The 22,501-nt window shown below is 38.4% G+C and overlaps 1 protein-coding gene across 1 annotated transcript in view; it reads left to right on the forward strand.

Annotated features, from left to right (window-relative positions):
- Positions 1-22,501, forward strand: part of TASOR2 (transcription activation suppressor family member 2) — a 78,174-nt gene that overhangs the window by 51,866 nt on the left and 3,807 nt on the right. The window contains exons 17-22 of the mRNA XM_028130900.2: positions 3,515-4,391; positions 6,211-6,640; positions 9,009-12,725; positions 20,230-20,355; positions 20,941-21,094; positions 22,207-22,312. Of these exons, the coding sequence (XP_027986701.2) occupies positions 3,515-4,391; positions 6,211-6,640; positions 9,009-12,725; positions 20,230-20,355; positions 20,941-21,094; positions 22,207-22,312 (5,410 nt within the window). The remainder of the gene's footprint in view (positions 1-3,514; positions 4,392-6,210; positions 6,641-9,008; positions 12,726-20,229; positions 20,356-20,940; positions 21,095-22,206; positions 22,313-22,501) is intronic.

Genomic DNA, 22,501 nt, shown 5'->3' on the forward strand with positions numbered 1-22,501 from the left:
TTTGGGTTTTTGAGAACATTATGAAATTAAATTTATCCTGCTTTTCAATCATTTGATATGGCTTGATCCTGTCTTTACAATTAGTGTATAAATGAGAATAGATACCTATATAATACCCATGTTCTTAGCCATGTCATTTGAATTTTGGCTCTTAGGTAGTTGTAGACTAATTGATTAATGGGAAGAAGGTATACAATTGAGTACTGACAGAAAATGAAAAGTTTTGAAAATGTGTATTCAAAAATAGGCTGATTTGTATTGCAAATGTCTGTATATATTGTGCAGCCACATTCCAAGTTAAGATTTTAACCCTTTGCACTCGCTTTTTTTCTCGAACTGCTACCAATGCTAACCGTGTCGAGTCACACTCGACATTCGAGTGCAAAAGGTTAAGATTACCACCTCTTAAATAATCTCTTAAATTTTCATTTATTTCTTAACTAGCGGCCCATTGCAGGAATATTCCTGCAAGAATAGGGCTTCCTGCAGCCTGAGCGAAGCTCCCACCCGTCTCCGCTGCCTCGCTCCCACCTGTCTCCGCTGCCTCGCTCCCTCCCGTCTCCGCTGCCTCGCTCCCACCCTTCTCCACTGCCTCGCTCCCTCCCGTCTCCGCTGCCTCGCTCCCACCTGTCTCCGCTGCCTCGCTCCCTCCCGTCTCCGCTGCCTCGCTCCCACCTGTCTCCGCTGCCTCGCTCCCTCCCGTCTCCGCTGCCTCGCTCCCTCCTGTCTCCGCTGCCTCGCTCCCTCCTGTCTCCGCTGCCTCGCTCCCTCCCATCTCTGCTGCCTCGCTCCCTACCTTCTCCCCCGCCCCGCCTGCTTCCCTCTTTTCTCCACCGCCCCGCTTGCTTACTTCTCTGCAGCTTTGCTCCCTTCTGCAGTGCTTGGCTTCCTTCTCCACTGTCTTCTGTCTTCGCTCTGCGCCTGGATATGCAAGTTAACCGCCATCTTGGTTGGGTTAATTTGCATATCGCTCTTGATTGGCTGGTGGGCATGGCTTGTGGATTTAGTGGAGTGATGGCTAGTTTGCATATTACTCTTATTAGATAGGATAGTCTATACTAATCTGTTTCATTTTTTATACTTGAAATATGAGTTTAAGAAGGCTCAATCATTTTGTTACTGAAACTAATGGTTTTCTGTTCTTTCTAAAGTTTTCAATATAGTCTTTGGTAACAGAACTCTATATTTTTTATGTAATTGCTTTGACATTCTCTTACTTGTATTTCTTAAGATAGATTATTAGACTGTATTTCCAATGATTGAGAAACTAGCAACTCAGTAATTAAATGACTTATGCTTATTTATTAACATAAACCCATTTGAACTCAATACAATATATACTTTGTGTTCACCTTATTCATAGGTGATAAGAGCCATACTATTAACAGATAAGATGAAATTATTTATTAATAATAATTAATTGATTTATTAATGAAATTAATTTATTAATCAATAAATACATTAGATCATAAAGTGAATTTCATGTTTCCAAAACACCTGTGTGGCTGAGATGATTATAGGCTTTGAGTCACTTAAAAACTGGACAGTGGTTTATTAATCTTACCCTCCCCACCATTTTCACACATTTTTCTTCTATTTGATGAATTGATAGGCCAGAGTTTCATTTTTTTATCCTGTTTTTATTGATTGTTATTACTTTTATTATACAATATTATCCATGTAGGATATTCTTGGAATTGTACATCCTATGAACTGATATAACTCCACCCAGTCTTTCATTACAGCAGTGAATTTTCAAGTTGTGCAAAGACATAAGTAATTTATATTCCAACACAACCATCACTTCTGGGTTAATAATTTTACAGTTTCCTATTATACAGCTGCATGTACTTACAAGGTTTTGGCACAAAGCCAATAAAATATGAAAGTATCCTCATTGTAATGGTTACTGTGCCGCTGGGGATGGGTGTCAGCGATGGGTATCCTCCTAAGTTCTACAATCTGGGAGTCAGTCAAGGTGTCTCCCTCCTGGCTGCCTTGACCAGATTCTTTATCACTAACACTGAGACCAGCACCAGTTTTTTAATGCAAATACCTAGTCATCAAACTCCTGGTTCTCCTCCTCACCTGGCTGTGTCCTCCAGAGGAAGGGAATGTGGCACCATTTTTGCAGACTTGGCTTTAAGTCAGGACTGGCCTGGCTGGCTTGTTGGAAAGATACTCTCCCAATCAGGTGGCACCTCCTCCATAGCACTGATTAGATTCTGGGTGGACTTGCTGATTTCCCCTCCATCAGGAGGCATTCCACTCCCAGGTCTGAAGAAAGCTGTGCTGGGTCCTTGGTGCCCATTCCTTTCCACTGTGCAGCTGGCCTTTATGGAGCAACAAGTCTGGTTGTAAAGAATGAAATAGACCACAAAAACGTCAAGTTCACAGTCCCGAGCCCTCTGACCTCCAGCGCTGGGCAGGGGCATTGGGAGAACCAGAGACATACAGGGAGGAACTGAATTGTCTGGCATCGGGGCAGAAACTCCGGGGCTCCTTTCTCCCAGATGGAGTGCTTGCAGGAGTCATTGTTCCTGTGCTGGGACCTCCGCCGTCCCAGAGCTGACTGGCAGCCATATCTGAGTTTCCATCAGCATGGCTCACACTCAAGTTTTCTTTTTAATTGTATCAGGGAGGTTAATCATTCATTCCAGACCTGCTACTATTAATTATAAAGGGGGCACAGTTAGCTTTTCTGTCTCTCTACCAACTTGCTACAGGGAATTGTTGCTTAGTGTTATGAACTCTGTCCTTCATGATAACCGAATTTAAGAAAGCCAAATTTATGTCCTGACAATACAAGTAAACCACTTAAGAATGTCAGTTTTCTGATTAAAAGACAAGTGATGAGTAGGTAGATTTGATTATCTGCGGAGAGGAGAATTATCAGTAGATAAGGAGATTTGCTACTTTGCAGATAGAGAGGAAATGTTTCAGTGCAGAAATTAAAGTTTTAGAAGGCAATGAAATCAATTAGCTATTCTGAATACTCATGACTTTAAACTTTTTTATTCAGATCAGTGCATATTATAATTAAATATCAACATGGTTAAAATCATCTCTATTTTGAACTTAGGTGGTTTCTCTAATCACTTATTAAAGGAGATAATTTAAGAAAGTATGTTATCATACTACAATATACGATTCAAACTTAGAAGTTCTTATGTTTGCACTAGATTGTAAGCTCTCTGAGAGCAGGACTCTTGTTTTCTGCTGTTCGTATATGCCTTTAGCTGAGCAGGATGCCTTGTGTGTGGTTCAGTACATGCATTTTTGAAGGGTGATTTCTTGTTAACATGCACATTTCTTAGCACTTCTTTCTTCCTCCGGTAATTACATTATAATAGATATGAGAGTAGAAAGAGACCTCAGTCTGGTGGTAAAATTTTAATATAAAGTTTATGCAGAATATCAAGGTTTTTCTTGAATATATTGACTTAACCAATAATATGGCAAGGAATTAATTATATGAAATCAAATGCTATGGTTTTTTTCTTTTATATTGAAGCCAAAGGAGAAACTGCTTCACAGCTTCAATCAAAACTTTCATTATGTGGGCAAGAAGATGTTATTGGCATAAATACAGCTCAACCAGAAAACATCACAGTGGCTCAGAAAGCTCCAGCTGAGAATTCCATTGTCAACTGTGACTCCCAGGCCCTAAATCTGTTAGCTGATCTCGCATTAAGCGCTGCTACCTCTGCCACACCACCATCTGAGCCCAGAAACCTTCCTTGCTCTTCTGAATTGCCACAAAGCAATGTTTTGCTTTCTAAAGAACATTCTCTGAGCAATACATCTGACCATGAATATCATAGAGGAGTTAAAAGTAGAAAAGGTAGAGTGTTACCTAAGCCCTCCTCTGATAAGAATAATCTGACATCAGACTCAACTCTCAGCCAAGAGGAAGAGAGCTTGGTTCCTGACAGTCAGACCCCTGTTGAAGCCCAGTCGGCACTTCCTGAGGAAACAATGGAAACTTCAGATGCAAGCCAAAGTTCTTCTGTTGCAGTGGAACATTCCTATGCCCTACTCCTTGCAGAACATTCAAAGAAGGTGCTACAGCAGAGAGGGTTACCAGGCCCTGCCTTCACCAAGAATGGCACAAAAGGCCCTGAAGCAGGAACCCCAGTGGGAAAAGTAATGCCATTTCGGCATCAGCTGAGCACCTCCCCTATTCAAAAGCTTCCTGAGGACCCAGTACTCAAGCGCAGGAGCAGATTGCTGTCTTCCGGCTTGAGAGACTTTCACTGCTCTCGTACTGTGTTCAGCTGTGACGGCTCCTTTAAGGTCACTTTCAAATGTGAAACAAACTATGTATTCAGCTTAGACAGCAAATATACCAACAACCCTCTGGAGAAAACTGTACTAAGAGCATTACATGGGTAAGTAGGAGTGACACTTGATGAAATGGAGGTATTTCCTATTGAAATAAGTATAATGAGCAGAGATACTTGTGCCAAACTGTGGGAAAGGAGAAAGTAGTATTTTATGTAAATTCAGTGATTCAATAATAATATCAAGCAGTTGTGTTTACTGACACCAAAGAATATGAGGCTGGTTCTGCCACCATCAGTGATCACATGGAAAACTTTTGCAAGGTAACTTTAGCCTCAGGAATAGCTTGCCATTTTGAGGTGCTCCTTCATAAGCCTTTGCAGTCTTTGAGTTATAACATTTAAATGAGATCATAGTGTAAAAATAATAAGATATAGAAGTAATGCTTTACAGACTAAATTCCAGAAGAAACATTCAAAGAATTACTTCTAGCTTGTAAAGCTGACCAGATTGCTATGAGTAAGCAGTTTTTCATGGGGTTATATAAATCTTCCTCAAAAAGGGGTCAAGGCAGTAATACGAGTGGCAGAAAGTGTGAGCTTTGGAATGTGGACTAATATGGTGTTTTATCTGGGCTCTCCCACTTACTAGCTTCTGTGACCCAAAAGTTCCTGTGCTTCAGAACAGTGCTTCTCAATCTTTATTGTGTACACAATTCATGTAGGGATCTCACTGAACTGCAGATTTTGACTCACTCTATTTGGGATGGGACCTAAGAATTTGTCTAACAAATTTCCAGGCGATGCCAACAGAGCATTAAGTACTAGGTACATTCTGAGGTTGTTACATGCTGTTGCATGGTGACTGGCACATGCTAATGAATAGACTAACAGCAGGAAGCATTAGCTGTATGAAATGATATTGAGCTACCTATTAGTAGAATATTTCATATGTGTCTAAATTGTGTCAAATTTGTTTCCTTGCTCCACTTATGAGCTCACACTGATAAGAACATACATTTACTGGTATGTTCCCAAGTATTTATGAGGGTTGTTTTCTTACCTTAATCCTATTTAACTGAAGTCTAGCTCGGTAGACCCACTGACTCATCCCAATCCAGCTCTCTGCTATCCTATTGCCTGGCAGTGGCCAGAATTGTTTTGTGTCAACCCTTTTGGTTTCAGGAGGTTTTCCAGAACTATAATCTGAAAATAGTATAGTTCTACTGAATTGCCCACAGATATATTTTAATTTTTAGACTTTCCCAACTATTAGAAGAGAGATGCAAAAGTAGAAATGAGTAAGCCAGATTTAGCAAAGGCAGTTGCTAAAAAATCCACATACTAGGTATACTGTGTCCACGAGAGTTTGCATGTTATCAAAGAAAAATCTATTGGGCGCTGAAACCGGTTTGGCTCAGTGGATAGAGCGTCGGCCTGCGGACTGAAGGGTCCCAGGTTCGATTCCGGTCAAGGGCATGTACCTTGGTTGTGGGCACATCCCCAGTAGGGAGTGTGCAAGAGGCAGCTGATAGATGTTTCTCTCTCATCGATGTTTCTAACTCTCTATCCCTCTCTCTCTTCCTCTCTGTAAAAAATCAATAAAATATATATTTTAAAAAAAAATCTATTGGGCGATCTGTTTTTATGTTTCTCCCACTTACAGGTTTTGTGATTTGAAAGAAGTCACTTAAACCTTTTATTTTCAGTTTTCCTCTCTGTCTCAGTAAAACAAGTAGATTAGGTTTATTGTAATTATTTGTTAAATCAGCTTCATTTTTTATCTTATTTATTGTTTCATGTCTGTGTAATTTTTTAAATAAAAATAAACTCAAAAATTAAGGTTAATGAAGGCCACTTGTTTATGTTAAGATAATAAAGTAACCATTTTCAATGACTTTTGTATGTTCTTTCTTTAAAATTTCAGGCCCTGGAACACTGATTTACCTGATAACGTGGAAGAAGTGAAGCTTTTACTTCATATGTGGGTGGCTTTGTTTTACAGCAATCAAAACAGAGTCATACGATCATCCCGAAAAGTAGTAGAACACAGCAACCCTGCCAAATATGTGTCTATCAATACCACAATAGAATCTTTTCAATTTAGTGAAATTGAGGAGTCCCCCAGTGTGGAAAGGTGTTCTGTAGGCCCTTTGTTGGAGACAGAGGAAACTCCCAGAGGTCATAGTGCTGAAGTGTCCTTCCCTGACACTAACTCCTTGCTTCCTTTTATTAAACCACCACCTGCAAGAGGCTTGGAACTCTGGGTACAGAATGAACAGAAAGAAGTTTTTGTAAGAGAGGATCATCCAGATACTCCAGAAAAGCAGAATTTCATCTATTCTTGTAATAATGAGGTAAGTAAAGTTGAATACTACAAATTCTGGCATTTTTAAAGAAGTTTTCTTCTTTATATATAAAATCACATTCAAAACAAATTCGTTTCTTTTAGGAAAGTATATTCTTTAGCTTTGTAAGTCATTATAATGCCCAAAACTTAGTCTTCATAAGTATACTCATTAGTTTGCAGGTGGAGCATATCTATCATCCTGATTGAAGAAACAGAAGTAAAAAATAATGGGGCTCAGAGATCTGGGAACCAACCATAATTATGTCGTTTGTTGTATAATTTGGGACAAATTACCTGCTCTCTAGGCTTATTTTTCTTATAAAAAGAGGCCAATAATATTCGTTATGTCTTACCCAGAATAGTGTTTAAGGATCAGATGTGGTAATAGTAAATATTAGAAATCTTTGATAAACATTAAAGTAAATTAAAATTGAATATATTAAAATTATATTTGAAAAAAATACTGGAACAGAAAATAAAATGCCAGACCTCTGATGGGTTGTAGTTAACTATTTATAAATAAAGAAAATACAGGCCAGATCATCAGATTTTAACTGGAGCAAAGAAGTTGTACATCAAGATTCTAAGTAAATGGAGTGACAAAAATGCCTGCTTTTTAAACTTTCAGCCCAGTTTTATTTCAGAATAATTTTGCATGGTTTTGGTTACCTATAATGCCTGTCTTCACATGAGTAGGCAGTGTTTCTATACCTGGGGGTACTTGGGGATTTGCAGGTTCAGGGGTGAGCCTCAGAGGGTCTGTGAATGTCTCCTGATGCTCATCTTCTTCATCATAATGAAGACTGATCTAGTGCTATGGGCCAGATAATGGTCTGAGCCCTTGGCTCACATTAACTCAGTTAATTATCATAAAACCTTCTGAGTGAGGACCATTCCTTCCTGTCTTATAGATGAGAAAACTAAGGCATAGAGGAGTACGGAAATTGCCTGAAATCATATAGTTAGCAAATTGTCAAGCCAGGATTCAAATCTAGACAGTCTAGATGTGTTTTTTTGTTGTTGTTGTTTGTTTTTTTGGTGTTTTTTTTTTTTTAGATGTTTCTTAATGTCAAATTCTGTGTGCATATATGTGTGTATATGATTTTTCTCCTGATGGGGTTCATAAATTTCATATGATTCTCAAAGATACATAAAATCCAGTTAAGAATTACTGCCTTAGAATAAGAAAATATTTATAGTTTAGTCAGGCTGATATATATATGTACTACTAATAAAGTATTTTTTGTTGTGGTAATATATAATTTAACTATCATAAGTACTAATTTTAGAAATTATCTTTTGTAAACATAAAATAGAGTATTAAGGAGGAAGTAATGGTATTAAAATTAGTGATTTCTAAACATTTCTATAGCATGTATTAAAATTTTCCATCATCTTCCTGGATACTGGGCCTTTACTTTGAAGGTGCACACACAAATACTATACCATTTCCCTAAGACCTCAGGCATGATAAGGTTTGGGACTGTGGTCAAAGATTAACAGCCACAGTGTGTCTGGGTGGGAAAATTCTCAGAATAACTCCTACCATTAAGACTTTCCTATGTTTAGTGTCTGGCCAGTAATGTACTCTTAAAACTCTGAGTCTCAGTTCCCACTCTTCCATTTCCTCTGCTCTGTGTTTTCAGTTAAGACAGAGATGTTTTTAATGAGGTTTGAAACCCAGGTCCTGGCTTTTAACATGATGTCACAAGATATGGCAGGAAGTCTGTGATCATAATGTTCTAAAAGTTAGAGATATATGGTTAATTGTATGATCAGTCCATTTTATAATATTATGGACAAGACTATGTTTCAGCCTTTGAAAAAAACAACAACAAAAAAACACCTGTTTATGAGGTTATCAAAATTATCCAGAAGTAATTCTCCTAATGTTTAACCCAGATCCACATTCACCATCAGTCCCTTTGGTTCAGTTTATTCATGCAAACTGCACTATGTTTTATTGTGCTCTGTTGAATAGGAGTTATTGCAATGAGAAAGAAATTACCTCCAGTTATAAGCAAAGAAGATAGCTGAGGAATAAGAGATTTTCAAGTCTTTCAATTGTCAGTGGGCTAGCCACTTTTCCTAAAAGTCCTTTTTAAAAAATGGGCTGTGCAATAAATTTTGGAAATCTCATCTGTGTGTTTTATGTTTAAAGAAAACAAATTCCTATTTGTGGGGTATTTTAAGCTTGTCTAAAAAGAGATGGATTTGTTTGACCTTTGTCCTGTCTTATTCTTACAGATTAGAAAAGTCAAAAGAATAAACTCAAATTAATCCTTATCTATTCTGTTCTTCACATATAAATGTTTAAAATAATCTGTTTGACTCTTGAGTTTGTTTGGTGTTTTTTTTTACTTTTGTCATTTCAGATCATTGAGGGGAAATCCAAACAAGAGTCATCAGATAAAACAGAGACTTCTAATCTTATGCTCTCTAGTACTGGAAGTATCCAAATTAATGGACCTTCTATTCCTAGTGAAGATAAAACCTTTGAGCCACTTGATAGCACAAGAGTGACTTCTTTTGATACAGTCACACAAACGACATTCACCAAGACTTGTGATGGGATCAGCAGTCAGTCAGTGATTTGTCAAAAATCTGCGTATAGCACCCCTGAAAGCAAAGTCGATAATTTCCATGCAACAATGCAAGCAAAAACAAGTGGTTTACAGGCCCTTATCGAGCATAGCAGCCCCCAGAACAAAGAATGTCAGCCTTCACAGGAAAAGAAAGGTGATATGGGGTATGTAATGATTAATCTGGAACCAGTTACTCTCACTTTTGAAAAAAATGCATGTATACCAATACAGGCAGAAATTGCAAATAGAGCTGATAAACCTACAGTTGTATCACCTGCTACAAGTCTTAGACTTCCTATATCCACATTTGAAAAGGTACAAACACAAGGTCTTAAGGACATTCTGTCTCTAGCAATGTCAGGAGAAAAAGGCACTAAGTACCTTTGTGCCTCCTCAGTGAGTGGAGAGACACTAGCTAATAATGAAATACGTTTATTACAGAAAGAGATTCCTATTCCAGGCTCATCATTGCTATCTGATAATTCATTGGAAAAGGAGACATTACCATCAGTTAAAAGTTCTAATTCTTCATTACCCAGAGAAGAAATGAAACTCTCTCAAGAACTTTTTCTGCAACCTAAGAGTCTCTTAAGCATATCTTCGGAGATTTTGGAGCCATCACAGATTGAAGAAACCTCACCATCAGCCTCTGCCATGTTGGAAAAAAATTACTCACTTAGCTGCATTCCATCAAGAAGTAATACATCAAATGGCTCTTTAGAATTAAAGAGTGACAAGAGTGGTCTAAACAGTGAAAATAGGAATTTTGAATCATTTAAGTACACATTTGCTAAACAAACCAGCCTATCTATAAATGGAGAGGAGGTAAGCCTAGAGTTAGAGGAAGATTCTGACATTGACCTAGCTCTCACAATATCACCACCTACAAGTCCCAGAGAAGAAATGCCAGCTGGTGAAACAGAGCAACATCAGGAGGCCCCATTATCCAATTTAGAACTCCAGGATATAGATGAAGACATAATTAACCCACAAGAGATGACTTTCATAGAAAACAGAGAAGTGAATTCTGCTAAATATACTTCTGCCCTTGAGCTCACAGAGGAAGTCAATGTTACCTCAGACTTTCCCTTTGGTTCTTTAATTGAAGAAGTGTCACCAGCTTCTAGTCCTGACCCCCAGATACCAGTTGAAGAAACACAACCTTCTCGGGATGTGTCTCTATGTAGTTTAAAACATCCTGATGCACAGAGTGGGAAAAGCGACAAACTCTCCCACATTGAGTCGGTAGATTTGGCCATAACAGAAAAAGGAAATTCTTTTGGTCCTATCCATCCAATGGAACAAAATAACCTAGCTCGGGTACGACAAATACAACTTCCTGCTGAAATGCCTCTACTATTAAATAATCACCCAGGAAGAAAAGATAGGGATGAAACCATTCTGGGTAAAGTAACTAAGGAAATTGTCCCAAGTGAACATGATGAGGGTTTCTCTTTCTCAGAAAAGGTGCCATGCTGCAATACAGGATTAAACCAACCAGCCTCACCTGGCAGGTACAGAGCTGACTTCAAGACTTCTCTAGGAAAATTGGTAACATCAGGAAATCCATTGCAGCCGATTAGTATAGAAAACAGAAACTCGGGCTTAAATCACCTTGCCTTGGAGACCAGTGAGCCTCCATTTAGTCCTAGAAAGATTTTGGAAAATAAGTCTTTGGTTGATACATTTATTTCTACGAGTAGTCCAAGTGATATAGTGAATGTATCGTTAAATCAGCAGACTAGCCCGAGAAGCAGTGATTTGAAAATAAATGAAGGCAATTGCATGCAAGTTCAGTCCTTGAGCTCTGACTTAGTTGATGGAACTGATAATACACAGGCACATATGCACTCAGAGATCCCCAACCTTGCTTTTTCCTCAAGTGCTGCTACTGTAACCCATTTTAGAAGACCCATAAACATAGAGACAGGGTTTCAAACACAGGAAATATCAGTAGTCAGAATGGCCAGTTTGCTTAAGAATAGTGAAACTGAAGCTGAATTACATGAAAACAACATAGACCTAGGAGGTGTTGACTCGGAATCAAACACCACAGCTCCAGAAGGCAAACAAAAAACCATCCATTTGCTGCAAGATATGTCAACATGCAAAACAAAAGATACGTTGAATAAAGGACTTTTCCCCATGTATCTATATGCTGATTCTCACCAAAACACAGCAGTCACCAGTGAAAATGTCAATAAAGAGCCTTCTGCCTTTTTTGTTCACAAATCTTGTGCTCCTCTTGTTTGTGAAGTCTCTAAAGAGCAGGTGGAAAATAAAAGCTCTGGTCAGGGGCTCAGGACTGAGGAGGACTCTGAAATCCTGGGGGGAGACATGGATATTAGTGTGAATTCTGACTTCCATTATGAACCACTTTCTGGAGACTCTGATCAAGACTCTTTTGGTGATTGTAGAAATCTCAAATTAGACATGGAGAATTCCTGCACTTTGAGATGTAGTCACAAGAAAGAAGGTGCTTTGAAAGATGGTTATGACTCTTTCCTGAGCCTAAACAATAGTGATAATGACGATTGGGCCTACTCTAACCATGTTCCAGAGTTGGAGACCAGCATACCTCCCCGAAACTGGTTTGATGGATTAAAGAAAGATGATAAGTGTGTGCCATGTTACATCCAAATCAGAGATCTCCATGGTATCCCCAGGACTTACACTAATTTTACTATAACTAAAGAGGTCAAAGATACCAAGAGAACTTTGCACCGCCTGAGGAGGCAGCCCAGTTTCACTGTTAAACATGGCTTGCTAAGCTCCTGGACAAATACTTGGCAAATAGCAGATAACCTTACTCAGAACACTTTAGATCTGGAATATCTGCGTTTCCAACAGAAACTAAAGCAAATTGTGAAGAATGGGGATTCCCAGCTTTCTCCCTCTTCCACCAATGACTTTTTGAAGGAACCACCTCTCCAAATTGCCTCTGAAGCTTTCCCTTTGCCAAAAATATCTGAATCCTCAGTTCTCCATCCTCCATCCCGGAGCAAAAGTACCCTCTTGGTAACAATCATGCACTCAGACTCCAGGCCACAGAGCCAGCACCCAAGACACCACAGGTCCAGCAATTTAGACAGTTCTTCCTTTTGGAAGGAAAGATGTGATCGCAGGAGAAATCTTCTTACAAATTCGGAAAGAAATCAGACTGTTTCTTTCCACCTCAACAAACTGAAATATAACAGTACTTTGAAGGAATCCCGGAATGATATCTCCCTTATTCTCAATGAATATGCGGAATTCAACAAGGTGATGATGAATGGCAATCAAGTCAGTTTCCGAGATAAAGAGTCAAATGTTGGTTCTGGAGAAGCCACATCTCAAGAGATGTATTCATCTTCCCCAAGAAGGTCAGCCTCCTATGAAGACATGATTACAGACTTGTGTAGCAGTTTGCACGTCAAACTGAAAAGTGTCGTGAAAGAGGCGTGCAAAAGCACCTTTCTGTTTTACCTCGTTGAGACAGAGGACAAGTCATTCTTTGTGAGAACAAAGGTAAGGTGACAGATTTTTTCTTATAGATTATATTATTTTGATTGCTGTCTAATTTTAGCTTAAAATAATAAATTTAGCCTGCTTGGCTTCAGAAAGATGATATATGAAGTGATGTTTGAGTTTCACAGCTCAGTTTTTATCTGCATAACCAAATGTTATGCTACAAGGATCTATCTGCCTTTGGTACTATATTTGAAGATATGTATGATGTTCCAGAATTAATGGAATGAGTAATTTTCACAAAAAGTTACCAGTATAGACATATTCAAATTCAAATGTAAATAAAAATATGTTCTTAAGGTAAAATTCAGATTTTTAAAAATTACTGTATTAAGCCCTAGCTGGTTTGGCTCAGTGGATAGAGCATCAACCTGTGGACTGAAAGGTCCCAGGTTCAATTCCAGTCAAGGGCATGTGCCCAGATTATGGGCTTGATCCCCAGTAGGGGGCGTGCAGGAGGCAGCCAATCAGTGATTCTCATCATTGATGTTTCTCTCTCTCCCCCTCCCTTCCTCTCTGAAATCAATAAAAATATAATTTAAAATAAAACTACTTTATTAATATGGATAATTGAGAGGGACCTCTTGTTTTTAGATGTTTGTTTGTGGGTTTTTTTATTGAATATTAAGATAACTGATGTTCTGGTAAGAACATGATCCTTAATTTTAAATGATGTAACCATGGTAAAATTCTAACTTCACAGGAGCCAGAATCTGTCTCCATTTACCATGAGCTTCCTCATTTTATCCCCTCAGAATTTCTCTTATATTTTTAGAAAATACAGTATTCTGTCTTTTGTTTTAACTTTTAAAGTATAATTTCAAATTCATATGAAGGTTGCAGAAATGTTAACATTTCTGAACCCAGATACCTCACTATTTACATTTCACCCAGATGCCCCACTGTTAACATTTCTGAACCATTTGAAAATATGTTGCAGATACAATGTCCCATTACCTCTTAATACATATGTATTACCTTCATATGAGACTGGTACACTAAGGAAGCAACTTGTGTATATTACCCAACAAAAAGGACAGTTTTGTATGATCACAGCACAACCCTAAAAATCAAGACTGAGCACTAATGCACTGTGTTAGTTCAGTCCACAGAGCCCATCTTAAGTTCAGTATCACATTGTCTTTGCTTGACATGTCTCTGCTTTTGTCAGATTCCTATTGTACAGTAAAACTTTGATTATTTTAGGCCTCAATTTAAAGGACCTCAGATTTAATGGACAAAATTTCCATGTCATCTGTGAAAAATAAAACCTTGTTAATTCTAAAATGCTTTTAACCAAAATTTGCTTATAACTAACAGGTTATTTTTTGTTGTTGTTAATTCACTGCTTTTTTTTTTTAACAAATTTTAGTAAATAGGCCGTATGTTGAAAAAAACACTAGTAATTTCACCAACATAATTATTATATATCTACAACTAAAGTTACATATTTAAGTTAGAGTCACCATAAACAATGTTGAGAGAATGATTAGCATATGATCATACTGAATCTCTCGAGGTGATTGGTTCTGTTTTCTCAGGTGTGACTTAATGCTGGCTGGTGTTCTGATGTGTGCTAAGCCACGCCCCAGCAATGTAGATTTGTTTACTCATGGTGACGTGAATACATGCATTTACTAAACCTATTCAGGATAAATTTAAAATTACAGTATAGAAAATTTCTATGAAATTAAATCTTTCATACATATTTCATTTTAATTACACAAACATGTCTAATAAGTAAAAACAAGTAAACTAATTTGTCAATTTTTTAAAATACACATTCGGAAATCCTGCTTTATTATATAACCGATTTTCTGCTGTAACAGACACCACCTTGCCCAAATTAATCCATTATATTAAGGTTTCACTATATTACATTTTTCATTTTGTTAAGATATTTTCTGCTAGTTCCCGCCAATGTACAGTTAATACGCATGTTGTAATTATTAGTAAGTGTGGGGAATACAATAGGATATGTAACTATCCTATTGTTTGTGAGACTTTCACCCACCAGATTGATTCTTGTCTGAATCAGTTACTGTGATGGTTGCCACATCGTGGTATTCTAATTCCGTCATTCTTTGTACATTCCTTAATAGGCCTTCTGCTGTAGGGTAGATCTTTTTTGTTCCCTTCCATTTGTTATTCTTTTGCTTATATCAGTGTGAACCCATATTCCATATTACTTTACTCAGAATTATCATTTGGTTATTATTATGTTAATGCTCATACTATCCCAGACCCAGCTAGTGGCTTTTAAGAGTTGGCTTCTGTGTCCTTTAGACAAGTCCCTATAATTCTTTAGCTACTTCTCCCTTTGTGGTACAATGTGATGTTACAGGCTTATCTTGTGTATTTCCTCACTCAGCCTTGAAGTCAGCCACTTCTCCAAGGAGCCTTGATTCGTTTTAGTGAAGAATCACATTTGGAATTGTTGTGGGCAGCAGAAATGGCACCAGGTGTTAGACCAGTGAGGTCAGACTAGATTTGGGTTCAGCAACCTTGGAACTTGAGTTGTAGCTAGGAAAGAATTCAGAGCCAAGACTCAAACTGTAAGAGAACATTCATTTGGAAAATCAGAGAGGTAGACAAAATGGGCTTAGAAAACAAGTTAAGAGGTAAAGGAAGGGCCGTTGGAGCTTAGAAGTGAGGAAAGTAAAGGTGACGTGCCTGGGGAGGAGAGAGAAGGGACGGGGGAAGGAAATAGCAGGTGTGCTCCTGGGAGGGAGAGTATGCTGGGTCCTCTGTCCTAAGGGTGGAGATTTCAGGGGAGGCCCTAAGGGAAGATCTCAGTAGAATATTCATCAGCTTTCCAAGTGTGTCCTTTCCGGGTCCGGGTCTCCCCCAATTGATTAGTCAGTTGGTGCCAGGGTAGGGGATCATTCTCCAATGCATCCGGCCCTAAGGTCAGCTGTGGGGTGGCTTGTCTGGTTTTGCTGCTTTCCTGGGCCTGGACCTAAGACAACTGAGGCCTAGATGTTATCTCTAGGAAAGAAATGTCATGGGATTAGGGTCTAAACCAGCAATATGCTAGGGGAGGAAAGGTCACCCTGGGGACGAGATCCTACCCTACAAATGTCTATTGCTAAGAACCCAGGACCTTCCACCCTGGTGACCTTCTGCCCATCCTTGCTCTGCTCATGTCTGTCTAACTGCCTGCCACAGAATCAAGACTTGGCAGTCGGTGAACTCGGTGCTACTGGATGCCTTTACATCTACATCTGCCAAGCAAACAGCCAAGAAATATGTGTTAAATGTACAAATAACACCTGTATGTTTCTTTAAAAAATAAAAATAGGTGCACACTGCTCCCCAATTCCAGTCCAGTACCACCAGGTCTAGCCTACCTTTGTCAGAGTTGCAGTTCCCTTCTCCAGCTGTAAGGGCTCTCAATTGCCCCCATTGTACCTGCTGTTTGGCTCACCTCCTACCCCAAGTGTAATTAGCTCTGGGTCATGCCAAACCCCCTCTTCACCTGCCTGGAGCACCATCCCAAAGCATGGCCCCTCCACACTGGTGGCAGGAGCCAGTTCAAATGACAGCAGTCTTTCTAAGTGTCTGTTTTAGAGCCCTGACATGTACAGATGAGGGCAAATGAAAAATACTGATAAAAATAAATGTAAAATTAAGTGTGGTAAGTGTAATAGTGCAGGTGCTTTGAAATTGTTTTGAGGGAGGTCAGGGATATTTTTCTAAAGTTAGCAAGGTTGACATCTTGTGTGAGGTGTGAAAGGCTAGACTAGTAAGTGTTCTAGTTCTAAATATTTGGCTAGATTTGTTTTATAGTTCACTTATGTCAGTACTTCTGAAAAGTCCTGTATGTCAAATTATCTGTCACATAAGTTCATAAATGTTGAGTTACTGAGTAACATTAGACATCTGAAGATACTTGTATGTGATGAGTGTGACAGTTATCACAGAGGGGCACATTAGGTAGATGCTAATGAAACATATACAGCAGCTTCCTGCTCTTCCCAGAGGCAGGTGTGAAGCTGGCAGACATGAGGTGCTCGGTGTGGAGGATGCAGTGGATGCAGCACACACTCCCCTCGGGCTGGATGTCTGCCCAGAGAGACAGCAGGCAGTTTCAGTCATTGGTTCAGTGCTGCAGGAAGAAAAGCATAAGGGAACCCTGAGAGGGTTTCTGACAGAGCCATAGAGTACAGGGGCCCAGTGAAGAGGGCTGGTCATATGCCTGAAGCATAGTGTGTTCTGTAGAGACAAGTCTAGAGATGTAAGAAAGGGCCATTTTAGGATGGAAGGGCCTTAATAGGAATGCTAAGGCATTTAGACTATCCTAGGCCATTGGGGAAGTACTGAGAAGTATTTCTAAAAGATGAATAGCATGGACTGGAAAATGATAGATAGGCTTTAATTTGAAGCTATCTATTGTTGTTAGTCACTTTCTTCTTCAAGATGGCTGATGGCTCCTATTTTGTGTAATTTAACTATGATCTTAAAATATTTAAAGTTTATTCCAAATTTATGGAGTCTGATCTTTCTGTGTAACAGATTTTATTTTCCTATTGAGGATTATTTTCTTCTCCACGGTACTTCATAAATGGTTGCCAGATTTGTACCCACCTACCCAGTCCCCGTAGTTTTTGTTCCAGATTACATGCCATTTTGGTAAGCAGTATCATTAAAAAAGTATTAAATAGCCTTCGGTCCTTTTGAAGGTGCATAGCCTCCAAAAGTAACCTGAAAATTCATTTCCTTTTTACCTTGAATTAAAGTTACAGTAAAATCCTCAATATTATGGACTAATTCAGGCAAGGGGGTGTCTGTTAAAGCAGAAAGTCCGTTATATAATAAAGTAGGTTTTCCGAATGTGTATGTTAAAATATTGACAAATTAACCCATTTTTACTTACATAGACATGTTTGTGTAATTAAATTTAACTATGAATGAAAACTTTAATTTCACAGAAAAGTTTTCTACATATTACTGTAATTTTAGTTTATACTGAATAGGTCAGGTTAAATGCGTGCATTCACCAGTCATCTCCAGTAAACAAATGCACACAGCTGGAGTATGTATGGCCTCGCGCACATTGGAACACCGGCCAGTATGAGTTACATGTCTATTGAATAAAGTCACACAGTGAGACAACAAAATCAGTTACCTTGCAAGATGTGGTGTGATCACATTCTAATCATTTGCCCAGCATTGTTTACAAGTAGTGACACTTGGACTTAAAAATGTAGACTATAGTTGTAAATATGTAATATTTATGTCAGCAAAATCACTAGTGTTTTTTCCCAACACATGGCCTATTTGCTAAAATTTGTTAAAAATAAATTAATAAAAAAAACTTATTTTAATTATAAACAAATCTTGGTTAAAAGCATTTTAAAATTAACAGGGTGTTTTCACATGTGACACTCACATGACAAATGGACCAGAAATTTTGTCTGTTAAATCTGAAGTCCATTAGATCAGGGTCTGATAAATCGAGGGTCTAATGTAATTTTATTTGGCTAATTATCCCTGAGACATGTCCTAAAATAAGTCAGAGATTGACTGAGTTAGCATCATGGCCATGTCTGTGTTTTGCCACTTTGAACAGAATACTTAAATTCCTTTTGCTTCCTTCTCAAAAGCAACAGTGTTCTTACACAGATACTGGTTTTCATATGGAGAGACCATAGGTCTGGTAGGAATATTTCAAGATATCATCATGCATGTTCAATAGTGAATGTGTCGTTTCATGATAATATTTTATCAGGTAGCCACTGTTTGTTGTAAAGATAAAATTAACAAAACTAACCTCCAAGTGAGAAAGTTGACACATAAAATAAGCAGGTTTAAAATCTTGTCAAAGCAAAATGTTTTTAAAAGCTCACAAAGCTATCCTTATGATTCTTCAGTCCTGGAGAATCCTGAAGCATTCATTTGGTGATAGGATGTCATGACCCCACTTATATGTAAGATGAGGAAGATCTATGAGGTCCTTTATTACTGTCAAAATTCAGAATGCATGACAAAAGAGCCCAGAAAGCGAATGCCACAGGGTTTGGTGAAAATGTTGAACAGAAAATGTATTTATTCAAATAATACTATCTAATAGAAGAGTGATATGCAAATTGACCATCACTCCAACACACAAGATGGCCAGCAGGGGAGGGAAGTTGAGAGCAACCAGGCCTGCAGGGGAGGGCAGTTGGGGCCACCAGGCCAGCAGGGGAGGGCAGTTAGGGACAATAGGGCCGGCAGGGGAACAGTTAGGCGTCGATCAGGCTGGCAGGCAGAAGCAGTTAGGGGCAATCAGACAGGTAGGCAGGCAAGAGAGCAGTTGCGAGCCAGCAGTCCTGGATTGTGAGAGGGATCCCAGATTGGAGAGGGTGCAGGCTGGGCTGAGGGACACACACACCACCCCTGCACAAATTTCATGTACCAGGCCTCTAGTTTATTAAAATAAGTGAGGGCTAAAGATTTATATTTAGACATTTTAGTGGACTCTATTAAAAGAAATCTTGCCTGTAGGAATTTATTTGAAAATACATGGCCCATACATTTTGAGTGATGAACTGATATAGTCAAAATACAATGTTTTTTATATAACTAGGAACATCAAGGTGTGCAATGGAAACCTCCAGGATCCTTCAAACAGAAATTGTTAAAAATCACAAAGGAGGACAAAGTTAAGGAAGTTTTTATTAAATGAACTTACCCTCCCCCAAGCAGGCTATTACAGCCCTATTCTGTATAACAGCATTGCCTAACAACCATGCATATATATCTTCCTTGGTACTCAAACCCCCACATCCAAGGGACTGTTGTCGCGCCTCAAAACCAGTCTCCATTTAATGATACTTGAAGTAATACAAGCTGTTATGGGTATTATATTCAAGAGTATGTTCTAGAAATACTTTCACCAGAAACATTTTTTAGTGCATCACAGAATGCCCAAGGTAATTTCCCTTGAAGAGGGTGAGACTCAATATATTAAGTCTGGTGGTTAAAAAAAAAAAAAAAAATCAGCCTTTGATACTTTATGGACATAAAAAATATTATATAGTGGGGTTTTTTTTTTGTTTTTGTCTTTCTTATATTATAAATTGATTTTTAGAGAGGGAGGAAGAGCAGAGAGAGAGACATCGATGTGATGTACATCAATGAGTTGCCTCCCATATATGCCCAGACCAGGGATTGAACCACAACCTGGGTATATGCCCTGACTGGGAATTGAACCTGTGATCTTCCGGTGCATAGGATGGGGCTCCAAACTGAGCCACACTTGCCAAGGTTTTAATTTCTTTCTTTTTTTTTTGCCTTTGAAATAAACTTATAAAACCCAACTGTTAATGATACTGAGGAGTCATTTCTTTTACAGGTGAAAGCTCACTTAGTATAAGACAATCTGCCATTTAATTGTTGCCTTGTTAGAATATAATTTAGTAAATAGGAAGTGCTTTTTCATGTTCTTAGTAAATTGTAAAAGTAGTTCTGTGCAAGCATCCTTTTTTTTTTTAGTAATGGCTATTTGTAAATCTTTCAGAATATTCTGAGGAAAGGAGGCCATACAGAAATTGAACCTCAGCATTTCTGTCAAGCTTTTCACAGAGAGAGTGATACGCTAATGGTCATCATCAAAAATGAAGATATATCATCACATTTGCATCAAGTAGGTTTGGAAATACCTTTCTTACAAAGAAATGTATTCCAGGCTTTTGTTACTCTATAATTACCAGACTTGTCACCGCCTTTTTTTATTCATAATAATTAAGGCAGAACTATAAAAAGATACTAATAAATTTTCATCTAATAGTAATCTTTCTTTTATAGGACTTATAAAATTTTTCTTAACTCTATTGTATTTACCTATTAGTTGAATAAAAGTAATTGCTTCTTCCAAGAAGATCTAAGTTATGGGCATAGCCTGTCAGGAGGCAGTAACCGATCCCTGTAGCACCCACACCAAGTGAAGCTGAAGACGGAATGATGGTGCCAACTTGTTACCTGCCTGATCACAGGTCCCTAAAACCTCAGGTCTCCTCTTCCCTATCTCCAGCCTTTACAGTTACAGAGACTTTGTATTTACTTGTTTTATGATGAACTGAGTTAATATTCCTTATGTGTGGTAGAATATCTATCAGTACATCAGGTTAAAGTATTTATAGTCTTCTGAATCTTGAAACCCTCGGATGAAAAGTGACAAAAACAACCCAGTAAACTTATCTTTATTGTGGGATCCTTTTATGTTTAATAGATTCCTTGTTTGTTGAAGCTGAAGCATTTTCCCGGTGTCATCTTCGCTGGAGTAGACAACTCTGAAGATGTTCTCAATTACACCTACCAAGAGCTGTTTCGGACTGGAGGCTTTGTGGTATCAGATGACAGAATATTAGAAACTTTAACATTAGGTTAGTCTTTTAATTTCCTTTCCTGTTTCTTTCTTAAGTACTATTTCATGAAAAATATCAACTCAATATCAATCTCTACCTCTTGAGGGCTTAATTTTTGCTATATGCTATAATAAGCAGTTTTTTTATATAGTTCTCATTCCCAATGTGCATGCTCTTAACCTCCCTTGTTTTACTGATTGTCCTTACCACTAAACCAGCTCCTAAGTTCCTTCTCTCAGTAGTGTGGCTAAAATAGTCATACAAATTTGAGATTTTGTTAAATTTGATTCCTTCACTTACCAAATGAAGTCAGCTACAGATTAATTTTGTTTAGAATCAGCCCTCTTCCATTTCTGTTGCTATCACCCTTACACCTTATTGATATGGAAATCTTAAAAAATGGTTACTGAAAGTCGTGTTAATTATGTGCTTGAACATTCATATATAGTTGATCCTGATGAACAGCGTGAGTTTGAGCTATGTGCATCTACTTATACTTTATCTGAGCAGTTCAAACCCATGTTGTTCAAGGGTCAATTGGAGATTGGGATCTGTGGGGGTAGGGGATCTACTTAAATTACATGTAGTTAATCCATTGCATGAGCAGTCAATGACCCTAACCCTGAGTTGACCTAGGAGATTGTCAGAGCACAGAGCAGACACTTTTATGTATGATCACAACCTGCCCTAGCTCTGACACCACATTAGAACAGAATGTGGATATACAACTTCTGGATTAGAAGATCAGGAAGATAATACCTTAACAAGCATGAATTGTGCATGGAAACGAGTTGAAAAATATTTATAGATTCTGTATTTAGAAATGTGGATTTTGCTGTTGCAACTAAACCTCCTATGTGATCTCTACACGTTCAGAGCTTTAATTGCTAGGAATTGCAGTGCTCTTTTTCTACAGAGCTCTCTCCTACTGCAGTATGAGTAGGTAGGGCTGAATCGAGGGGCCGCAGGTTGCTGTATCTTTGAAATGTAATATGGGATCCTATATAGCCACACAAGTGGCAATGATGGTATACACTCAAACACAGGTCTTATTTTTTTTACAAGTAATAAATTCTGGGCTTTGAGTAGAAAACCAAAAATCTTAAAACACAACTTATTCTATCCTGTAGTTCAACTAAAGGAAATTGTGAAAGCCCTGGAGAAACTAAATGGAAATGGAAGATGGAAATGGTTGCTTCACTACAGGGAAAATAAGAAGCTAAAGGAAGATGTAAGGTAGGGCTTGATGTCAGGTGAGGGCTTGGACAGGGGTCCTTCCCTTCCCTTTGACAGGGGGATATGGAAATACCGTGTGATTCACCCTGAAATGTTCAATGTGCTCTGGACTGGTATTATTCAAGGTTAAGTTTGTACTGGAATGGAAATCATCTGCATCACTAAACACAGTATTTAGATCTGTTGAAC

The sequence above is a fragment of the Eptesicus fuscus genome, chromosome 2 (assembly GCF_027574615.1).
Source record: "Eptesicus fuscus isolate TK198812 chromosome 2, DD_ASM_mEF_20220401, whole genome shotgun sequence".
NCBI lineage: Eukaryota > Metazoa > Chordata > Mammalia > Chiroptera > Vespertilionidae > Eptesicus > Eptesicus fuscus.